The sequence below is a fragment of the Zingiber officinale genome, chromosome 2A (genome assembly GCF_018446385.1).
Source record: "Zingiber officinale cultivar Zhangliang chromosome 2A, Zo_v1.1, whole genome shotgun sequence".
Taxonomy (NCBI): domain Eukaryota; kingdom Viridiplantae; phylum Streptophyta; class Magnoliopsida; order Zingiberales; family Zingiberaceae; genus Zingiber; species Zingiber officinale.
Window position 1 is genome coordinate 9555506 of NC_055988.1, and position 11039 is coordinate 9566544.

The 11039-nt window shown below is 35.8% G+C and overlaps 1 protein-coding gene across 1 annotated transcript; it reads right to left on the reverse strand.

Moving 5' to 3' along the window:
- Positions 1-8116: 8116 nt before the first annotated feature.
- Positions 8117-10119, reverse strand: LOC122044394 (oligopeptide transporter 5-like). Its single transcript, XM_042604884.1, has 4 exons — positions 9567-10119; positions 9226-9487; positions 8955-9137; positions 8117-8859 (listed from the first exon to the last, which is right to left on the reverse strand). The coding sequence occupies exons 1-4, from the start codon at positions 9953-9955 to the stop codon at positions 8236-8238; spliced, it is 1458 nt and encodes a 485-aa protein (XP_042460818.1). The 5' UTR covers positions 9956-10119; the 3' UTR covers positions 8117-8235.
- Positions 10120-11039: the final 920 nt, after the last annotated feature.

Below are 11039 nucleotides of genomic sequence, written 5' to 3' on the forward strand. Positions count from 1 at the left end.
ATTTAAATCTTATACCTTAGGTTATTTTTATTTCTAACTTTACCTTATATACTTGTCGCTGCATATCTGATCAGCAAAGACCGCTGGCGCAGTTGGTCCGTTGAGTTTTGCTCGAAGCCACAGGTCTGGGCTTCGATTCTCAACCGCGCCCCTTTTATTTCCAATTTATTTTACTGTTCCTAACTACTAGTTAAATATATATCGCTCCATATATGATTAACAAAAACCGTGTAGCTCAGCTGGTTGGGCTGGTTTTGCTTGGGTTAGTCCGACCTGAGATCGTGGGTTCGAATCTCACCTTCAACATTTTTTTTTTAAAACTTCTTTCTTTTTGTAACCCTACTAAACGACCTCCAAAAATTACGTAAAAATACTCTAAAAATTCTTAAAAATCTCTAGAATATTTTAAAAGTATTTCCAAATATTTTTATGGACTTTTAGAACTTGAAATATGGAAAATTGGGTCGTTACACTGGGTTCATTTTAGTAGGTATGGAAGATAAGGTTTGTTAACTTCAAAAGTCGATATATAGCCTAAAGCAATATAATCATCTAGGTGGTGGTACTTAAGATTTCACGAAGAGGTAATATCTTAGGGTTTTATAACAGTCGAGGAGGATCATTGTGTCTATTTAAAAGGGTTAGATGACTCTTTTGTGATTCTATCATTATATGTGGATGACATAATCTTAGCTGGGAACAATATTGAGTATCTTATAACCATTAAAACATGGTTGCCATTTAGCTTCGATATGAAAGACATGAGTGAAGCCGAGTTCATTCTTGGAGTAAAGATCCAAAGGGATCACTTGAGAAGAGTGTTGGCTCTTTCACAAGAGACCTGCATTAAAAAAATTCTTGCTTTGGGATGAGTGATAGTAATCCCATTGATACTTCAATCGCTAAAGGTGAAGGTCTGAGCTTGGAAATATATCATAAAACTTAGGTAGAAGTAAGGGAAATGAGTAAAGTACCTTATTAATTCTAGTGCAGTAGGAAGTCTAATGTACGCAATATTGTGTACACGACTGGATATATGTTATGCAGTCGGTATGATATGTAGATATCAAGCAAATCCTGGAAGGGGTCACTCGAGAGCAGTGAAAAGGATTTTTCGATATCTCAAAGGTGTAAGTACCTCGTGGTAGTTTTGATTGTTAGAATGTATACTAAAAGTCTAGCTTTTGGTATAAATATTTATCTAGAAATAAGAATCACATTGGTCAAATGTCTACATTTATGATAAATGTAGTTGTTCAATTAATTTATATTGTAGATAACATAGTATGTGGTGTCACATATAGAAGATAATGTTATCAGTACCTTATAAATTATAAACAGTAGCTCACGACCAAAATGGAAAGGAACAAACCATTGGAAGGTCGTAGTGTAATTAGGTATTAGTTTATCTTAACTATATAATTACACTAGTACACTTAGAGTGTATTGAGTAGCACCATCAGAGGTCGTTTCTTTTATACTGACTTTATAAAGGAACAAGACCTCAGTTATTATGGAAGTGTGTGCTCTTAATCCTAATATAATAACGAGCACATATATTTGATATTTATTTCTTTAATTTATCAATGGATGAGATTTAGTTCGATAAATCAATAAGCCCGATAGGTTGGGAAATGATATCACTTATAGTGTGTGTTGTTGATTATAGAAGGAAACTGTGTCCTAGTGATCTAGGTTGATAATGTCCCCAAGAGGAGCTCATAAGGATTGTCATGTTAAACCCTGCAGGTGGACTTAGTCCGACATGACGATGAAGTTAAGTGGTACTACTCTTGGAGCTAGATATTAATTAAGTGAGTTGTCAGTAACTTAATTAGTGGACATTTGTTATCTTAAACACAGGGAGACTAACACACTCATAATAAGAAGGAGCCCAAAATATAATTTGGGATTGGTGCGGTAGTTCAATAATAGTTTTTTAGTAGAATGAATTATTATTGATGAAATTAAGTTGTGTGTTCGGGGCGAACACGGGATGCTTAATTTCATCGGGAGACCAAAACCAATTCCTCCTCTCGGTCCCTATCGTAGCCTCTTGTATATAGAGATTTATACCCACCACATACCCACCTTCTTACCCATCCAATGGGGCCGGCCAAGCTAGCTTGGAACCCAAGCTAGGGCCGGCCAAGACCAAGTGGATGAGCCAAGTTGGTGGCCGGCCAAAGCTTGGGTCCCAAGCTTAGGTGGTCGACCACTAGAATATTAAAAAGGATTTTTATTAAAATTATTTCTTATGTGGATATCATGGTTTTAAAAGAGAGTTTAAAAAATTAAAAATTTCCTTTTATAGCTTTCTATAAAAGATTAAGAGAAGAGATTAATCTCTTTCCTTATTTGTAGATTAAAAGGATGATTTTAATTTTTGGTAAAAACTTTCCTTATTTGTAAATCATCTACATGTTTAAAAGAGAGTTTAAAATTTGAAATCTCTCCTTATTTGTTGATTAATAGGTGGATTTTAAATTTTAAGAAAACTTTCCTTTTTAACCATGTTGATGATTTAAAAGAGAGTTTAAAAATTAAATATTCTCTTTTATAAGTTTCTACAAGAGATTAAGAAAAGATTTGATATCTTTCCTTATTTATAGAATAAAAGAGATTTTAATTTTTAGAGATAACTTTCTTTTTATCCACATGTTTAAAAGAAATATTTTAATTTATAAAATTTCCTTTTTATTAACCAATCATGAAGGGATTAAATTATTGGAGAAATTTTTATAAATTTCTGGAAACAAATTAGGAAGTTTTAATTTTTTTTTTAATTAAAACTTTCCTTGATTTGGGGAGAAGAGTGGTCGGCCAAATAAATTGGAGAAGAGAAATTATTTTTAATTAAATAAATTTTCTTTTTCAATGGCAAAAGAATTAAGGAAATTTTTATTAAATTTTTCTTATTTGCCAAGACCAAGGATTATAAAAGAGGCGGTAGAGGAGGCTTCATGGTGAACGACTCTATTCTATTTTCTCCCTCTTTTCTTCCTTAGTGTGGCCGGCCCTTCTCCTTTTCTCTCTTCCTCTTGTGTGGCCGAAATCCTTTATCTCTTGGAGCTTTGAGGAGGTGGTCGGATCTAGCTTGAGGAAGAAGGAGAGAAAGCTTGCATCCCTTGGAGCTTGGTTGGTGAAAAAAGTTCTTCATCCTTTAGAAGATATGCTTGGCCGAAACTTGAAGGAAGGAAGAAGAAGGTGTCTTGGTGGTTCTCATCTCGGAAGATCGTTGCCCACACAACGTCCGGGATTAGAAGAGGAATACGGTAGAAGACCTAGAGGTTTTTGTTTGTAAAAGAAAAGGTATACTAGTATTTAATTTCCGCATCATACTAGTTTTATTTCTTTGTAAAAATACCAAATACAAGAGGCATGCGATTCTAGTATTTCGAATTAGTTTTCGATGTTGTGTTCTTTTGTTTTTCTTTTCCTTGTGATTTGATTGTTCCTTTTGGTTGACCTAAAGTTATTTAAGGAAATTAAATATTAGCTTTCCTTAAAAGGCTTTGTCTAGGCGGTGGTGGTTGTTCTCATATCCAAGAAGGTCATGTGCCTCGCCATGCAGTCCTGGAAGCCAATTTTGGAAATTAATATTTATTGGAATTAATAACCTAGGTGATTTGGATCGAACGTGTTAAGTTCCGCAGGAGATCCAAGTCTAAACCTAAAAGAACAAATAAATTAAACTTAGGATCAAACGTGTTAAGTTCCGCAGGCGATCCAAGTTTAATTTAAAAGAACACATGGTAGCTAGGAAAAGGTTCAGACCTTTGTACAAAATTTTTGTACAGTGGAACCGATAGGTTTTCCGAGTAGCAACCAACATTGATGTGGTCAACCAAGTTAAGTTAGACCTATTTATATTTGATGCCTTGTGTCTAAGTGTGCAGGAACTTAGGAGCACAAGAAGTTGAGCGAAAGATGCAGTGGATGAGAAGGATGACACGGGAAAATGAGCTAACGAGCTTAGTGCATCCGAGAGACGAGGAGCTACGAAAGAGTACACTAGTGGATGAGAAGGGCGTACGTGACGTTCAAAGGATGAGAAGCCAGGGTGGAAGCCTGCTTGAGGAGAAGGTCGGAGTTGAGTTTGGGTAAGCTCAACTTCAATTCATCGGAGCATCACCCACGCGAAGAAGATCAGCTAAGGAGTTGATCTGCCTCAGAGAAGGCACATTCAATGGCTTGGAAGGCGCCTTCTATGAGTAGTGTCAAAGTTCCTTCCAGCCTATTGGAGGCGCCTTCAATAGCCGTTAGCCGAAAATAAGTTTTATCTTCGATGGATAAAACCTATACTATTGAAGGCGCCTTGGACCACCTTGAAGGCGCCTTCAAGCTACGGATAACATTTTCTATGAATTATAAAAAGGCTTCTGGACCAAGGAATTCTACAACAACTTTTATATTCATTTTCTATTAACTTTCTAAAATATCAAAGAGGGTAAGAAACTTCTTCACCTTTATTTCTTTAATTTTACTTTTCACTCTTCCAAATAAATAGAGCATAACTAATTACTTGCTCCTTTGTCTCTGTCAGAGCCGACCCTGGGCCAAGACAACCAAGGCCCCTGCCTAGGGCCCAAAATTACCAAGGGCCCATTTTAAATATATATATATAGATAGATAGATAGATAGATAGATATAAGTTTTTTTAAAAAAAGCAACTATGTTTTTTTCCCTATAATCAATTATGTTTTTTTAAATCTAAAATTATGTATGTTTTTTTTTTCTCATTTCCTCGCTGATGCCCTAGCTCTCTCGCTGATTCCCCTCATGCTTCTCCTCTACGAAGGCCCGAAGCCCTCCCTCAACTCCTTCCCTCCCTCGTCGCGACAACTACGAACCCTCTCTCAAAGGATTGAATACTAATCTGTCGCTTTTTTACCCATAAATTGCCCAAATCTCAATACTTTGTGATGAAATTTACTATTCCATCTCTAATTAGAGACGAATTATTTTTTCGTCGGTATTATTAAACTAACACCATTAACATAAATTTAGAAACGGAATTTATGTTTCGTCTCTAAAATTAGCGACAAAATTTATGTTCCATCTCTAATTAGAGACGGAAATTTACATTCCATCTTTAATTAGAGTCAGCGACACAAACCATAGCAACACTTTTAATCCGTCGCTATTCAGTTGCTAAACTCGATTTGCGACGGAATAGCGATGGAATATTCTATCTCTAATGTTGTTTTTTTGTAGTGTTCAATCAATTGAGTTTAACAACCGAATCGACTAACTTCTATTCAGTTTTTAAAGCCATCAGCCAACTAATCAAACCCATCAATCGACTATTATTTGAGTTTTACAAACATAGATATCTGAATAAGCTCCATTTCGCAACAAAAATCGTCTCGTTATGATATCCAAGTTAAAAATTATGGTCTTTGGAAGTTTGCTCTGTCGAAACTTTCACAGCTCGTTGCTAGATGTCTGGTCATCCGAGATCGACTTAGACCTTCCATCTCGTGTGAAATGTCCAGTCCTCCATGACCCATTTGGATTTCCCTTTTGCCAATTCTCCATTTGACTTTTGATCACCAAATGTCAAATCAATCTTTACCCACTTGAACTTTGCTCTTGTTAACTTATTCTCGCAAGTGTAGGCGACTCCTTTCCATTCAATTTTCTTATTCCTCTCCGTCTTCCTCTTTGTCTCTTATCTGCAATTAACTTGAGTGTCGGAGGGATCATACTGACAAGCTGACCCAAGTCCTAACATGTGTTACATCCTAGGGCATGGGATCTCGTGGGTTGGAAGATAGACCGAGCTTGTTGGAAAGGAGGCGTCCGAACGAGACAGAAAAGAGACCATCAATATTATTAATTAACTAATTAAATAGAGATAGAACAGCATACTAGTAATTATCATGTGCATATCAGCATTGCTTGGATCGATCACTTTCTCTCAGTTTTGTTTTTCGTTTCAAATCAATGATCAAGTAGCAAAATATGATCAATAAAATAGCAACAGCACCAACAAAAATAAGTAACAGGCAAAATAGCTTGTTTAAGTTGTGCACAAGAGATTTAGTGCAGGAGGAATGTGGATCCTAACGAGTTGCCGTTTCACTAGACCACTCTCCATGACATTTCTGAGACGGAGAACAATATCATTTTGCACCACTAAACCATCCTTCCACACGATATGAGTGTCGACTATCAAGCAGCATGGCCTCTACAAATGGCTGACTTATTGTCCGGAATCGGATTATAGTGTCGTCCCGAAGCCCATCCCAATCTGTCTTGGTGACCTCTATGGTTGCAAGTCCATTCAGCATCCCCCATTTTGTCTTCAGATGTGAAGGTTTTTTCGTCCAAAACCTGCTGGACACCCATAAAATTGACTAGTTTCTGGCATTTTGCATTCATTCTTCATGGAGTTGCTTACATACATGAATATATACTTATACAAGCTTAAGAGATTGAGAGGCATCGAAGAGGCAGAAAGAGACATCCTCATTCCATTCTGGATTCAGACTATTCTTCTTCACGTTTGTCTGCATTCTCTGTCCAAGAAAAAAAGATAGAATATCTCATGAAATCAGATCTAAATACACATTTAGTTTACTCAAACATCAGAGAATCAGGGATCGATCAATTATGGAGTCATCTGATCTCAGACGATGACATAGGCATCGTTGTCGTCGACATCTTGCTTGGCGAGGTTGATGCCAAGACCGGTCCTAGGGTGGTCAAGGTGGGGCTGAGCCGGCACACAGGGCCACCTCGGGTAGGGCCCCACTTATTTTAGTAAAAAAAAAAATTAGTATTTATTAAATAAAAAATTATTTTAAAAAGATCTAATTATAAAATTTAAAATGATTGTATTTTTTTTTAAAAATGTCAATAATAAAAGAGAAATATCCATGGGAGAGAGTTCGATTATATATTTTCTTCCTTTGTTTTTCTTTTCTATTTCTTCTTAAACCCTAAATTCACTTTTGTTCTTACACTCAAACTCTTCGCTTTCCCCCACTTTGACATCCATCGACAGTCACCTTCCTAGTTCCTACACTGTGATTTCCAATGTCGTTGTCGTGCATCGTTGCGTCACCACCGATACCCATTGACACTACACACGTACTTAGACCCTTCGAGGCTTCAATTTAGGTAGAGTTTTCTTGTTTGATCTATGTTAATTTAGCTTGGTGCATGATTAAATGAAAAATAATTTTAGATTACTCAATTAGTTTGTTTGATCTCTTTTTATTATAGTAAAATCCTTATTTTGCCAATAAAATTATTTTTATAGTATCGATTTTATTATTATTTTTATATAAATACAAAGGATTTATCTTTTTTTCACCGGACCCTTCAAAATCTAGGGCTGGGCCTGATTAACGCCTCCCATCGCCCACATTCGGAGGAACCCCATTGAGTCGAGATCTTCATTTCCTTGTCTATAATTTGTTTGATGGATTGAGATCGATTTTGCCTAAACATTGTTTGTTGTTATGTCTTAAGGTGTGATCTAAGGAAAAGGAATAATGGATCGGGTCCGTACGTCTAAATGTGGTAAAAAATTGATTTGCTTGTCCTTATCATGATTCATTTCTGTCAACCGTCCCTAGATCAACACGAAGAAGGTAAATCAATAATGATTCATTTTAATGGATCTATTAAGGAGTTGTAAGAATAACATGTCACATGACAATCATAATTAAAAAAATATAGCCAAGTGACTCAGCTAACATACAGCACGATGTGTTTAGCTTGATAAAAAATTTTAAAAATATAAAGAATAAAGATAAAAAAAACCAAAATTAATTAAAAAATAGTTTTAAAAAATAAATAACTTGTTTTTTTTTCTCAAATTTTAATTTTCTTTGAATAGATTTTTTTAAAATAGGATCATCAAATTCATTCTGTGCCTTTGTCTGTCCCGTATGTGGTGCAATTAATTCAATTATCAAATCAAAACAAAGTAATAAACTTAAAAAAATTTCTCTCTTATTCAATTAACACTGAAAATATTTAGATTAATAATACATATAGTCACGGGATTACAAGAGAACCTTCAATAATTACATTCGATAATACAATTTGTTAACCGATTCACTACATATAACAGTAGAATAAAAACAATACAAAGCCCATACTGAATAAAGAAGATAATAGATAATAATTAATCTTATCCATTATTCTCTATGTTTATACCTGTCATTACATATCTTTCCAAGATCATATTGAAATATTTGGATTTAATGATAAAAATTGTTATTGGATTATGGGGCAACCTTCGATAATAACACCAGGCATTGTGGGGCAGTTTGCCAATGAACAATGATCACCTAATTCTAATCCCCACCAGTTCACTCCATATATATTTTGAAACTGAAGTGAGACGCTAAGCAGGAGAATAAAAAATGCAGAGCCCGCAGTAAGTCCAGCAGATAATAGATAATTATATCTAGTCCACCATTCTCTATGTTTATGATAGATGAAATAGTTGAAGAGTAAACCAACAATAAACCAGCTCCAATAACCCACAATCCCACCGTAAGGTAGAATATGAGCGGCACTGAATATAATTGGGAAGTTAATGAGTCCAATCCATTTCTTTTCAGGATACTTGTGCGATAATAACCAAATGGGAATTGGTGCGACGAGTCCAATTAGAGCAAAGATGAAGACTACTGAGTATATGCCATCGGGATAAAACATCTTGCTAGGTCCGACAAGCCCCCATGTTACCCCAGAGATGTACATTGCTTTCTCAGTGGGACATGTCCAAGGACTTCCCTCCGGAAGTAAGTCTGGCTGACAAATATTATCAATTGATCGGAGCATCCACCATGCTATGCCAAAATCAGTGAAGCATGAAATCGTCGTGCCTAAAATCTACACAGTCAACATTTAAAAAAAAAATATTTTATATATAACTAATGAGGAAGAAAATGAAGCCTCAAGTAATAGAAGAATGTGAATGATTTTACCATGAGGTGAAATAAGATTTTTGGAGGAATCTTCATGTAGTGTGATAATTTGAAGTTAGATATAGTGTAGACTGCCAATAGGTAAGCCTCTGATCCGTATAATTTGAAAGCCATGTTGGCTAGAGGTTTGCCTGGATTCAAGTATCCAATGATGGCTTCCAATAACAAATCTAATGTGAATCCCTATAGGCCAACACATAAAGTTACTAGTTAGTTAAAATGTATATTCAATAATCAACAACTTCATTAAATAGAATAGATTAGTGCGCACCGAACCAGCAATTGCTTCGAGTACGCATTCCAATGGAAGGAACAGAAAAACCAGAGCACATGCCAACAAAACTTCCCAGTAACGAAGTTGAATTTGACCGCCAAAACCTTCACAGACCAGAATTGCCATGCCGATCATGGACAACAATATGGAGTAAAACCACCACTGAGGAATAGATTTATAATTTTGCTTCATTAGCCTCCCATGCACATCTAGCTCATCATCGTCTTTATATGCTCTCTTAAATTTTTGCCACAGTGATCTGCGGAGAGATTAGTTTACTACAACGATCAACTGGACTATGAATACATCAATTAGAATGTGACAAAATGAATACGTACCTCCCATAAAAAAGAGTAATCTGAGAAATAGAGGATGTGTATTGAGCAAGAATAAATGCGTAAGAATAAATCAGTGAAGTAGTGAAGTATATCTTCGAGTAGTTATCATAGGCTTCTTGATTAAAGGTGACAGTAGTGTTTGAATCTAGAATTCTAGAGACATTGTATTTGTGGCCCTGAGAATCATAGATATTGGTCGAAAACAGTGGAAATTTTCTTGCTTCAAATGCATTACTCCAATAAGAGAAGGGTATAATAATGTATGCGACCGCGATAAATCCAATCAACCTATTGAATATCGCAAATGAAGGAAGAACTAAAGGGCTTCCTAAAAAACTTGTCACAGTCATCCAATCAAGCGAAATTGATCCAACGCCGAGTCCATTCATCCCGGAGCCAATTTGTTGTGCAGTGATTGAGTCCTTCCATATCCAACACACAAAGGAGAGAGCAGTAACAGACTGGAAGAAATAAGCAGGGATGATGCTGTAAGCGAAAATCGCAGCGCAGACAATAAAAAAGAATTGATAACGTGATAGCCCTCCCTTAGGCCTCTTATCCTGCTCATGTAATGCCCTGATAAATACAAATAAAAAAATTACATATCATTTTCATTTCATCCTATGCTTAATAATTCTTTACCAACAACAACTTAACATACCTGTAAAGAGAGATGCTGGCAATTACATTAGGCCACCACATATACGGTGAATCCACAAAAACTTTTAGAAACAAACCGGCAAATCCGAAGCCCAAGAACTGCATAAATTGAATGTTAAATCTATTGTCACTTTTCTTCTTTCTTATATATGTTTACTTCTTATAATAAATTTGGTACCTGAGTTGATATAACCAAGAGCAAAGCGGGTAAAATATGAATTTCTTTGCGGTAAAAGATCTTGGCGATAGTGATATTGTAAAAGCCTGGACTGCCTACCGAATTAACAAATATGGACATGGCGATGTGTTCTTTGATATTGAAGGAGCACGGATTCAGCGAAAAACTCCATCTTGTGCCCGGGATTCTCACAACTTTATTAGGCAAAACTCTGGCTAACAGATTACATCCACCGAACAAGAAGATATCGATAGAAGCGGGCGATATGTAGACAAACTGCTGCCTGAAAGAAGCGATTCTTAACAACACCGATTGTAGGATGCAAAGTGGAACACCAAGAATCCATAAGCGGAATGTTAACACTTGCAACGTTGGATCGTCCGTCGAAGGAACTGTTAGTCGCACTTGCTCGATTGGCGAGTCATCCATCTTAGCAAAAAAAAATTTAACACGATTATATTAATTATTGATTAAGAACGGATATACTTTACAGGTGCATGATTGATTAAGGAAAAAAATATTAATTGTATTCCCCGTAATCTATTTTTACTATTCACAACTGATTGCCTATATTTAACTTTAATTTTCTTCCATTAAAGTTGAATGTGTCCTTTAAGAGACTTGCCTAACATTTA

What these genes read in the sequence shown, in the direction of transcription:
- LOC122044394 (XM_042604884.1), bottom strand. Translation starts at nt 9,955, where the DNA reads ATGAATGGACTCGGCGTTGGATCAATTTCGCTTGATTGGATGACTGTG. An exon ending in ATTACTCTTTTTTATGGGAG is followed by an intron (nt 9,488 to 9,566) that starts GTACGTATTCAT and finishes ATCTCTCCGCAG; the next exon opens with ATCACTGTGGCAAAAATTTA. An exon ending in TCGAAGCAATTGCTGGTTCG is followed by an intron (nt 9,138 to 9,225) that starts GTGCGCACTAAT and finishes GTTGGCCTATAG; the next exon opens with GGATTCACATTAGATTTGTT.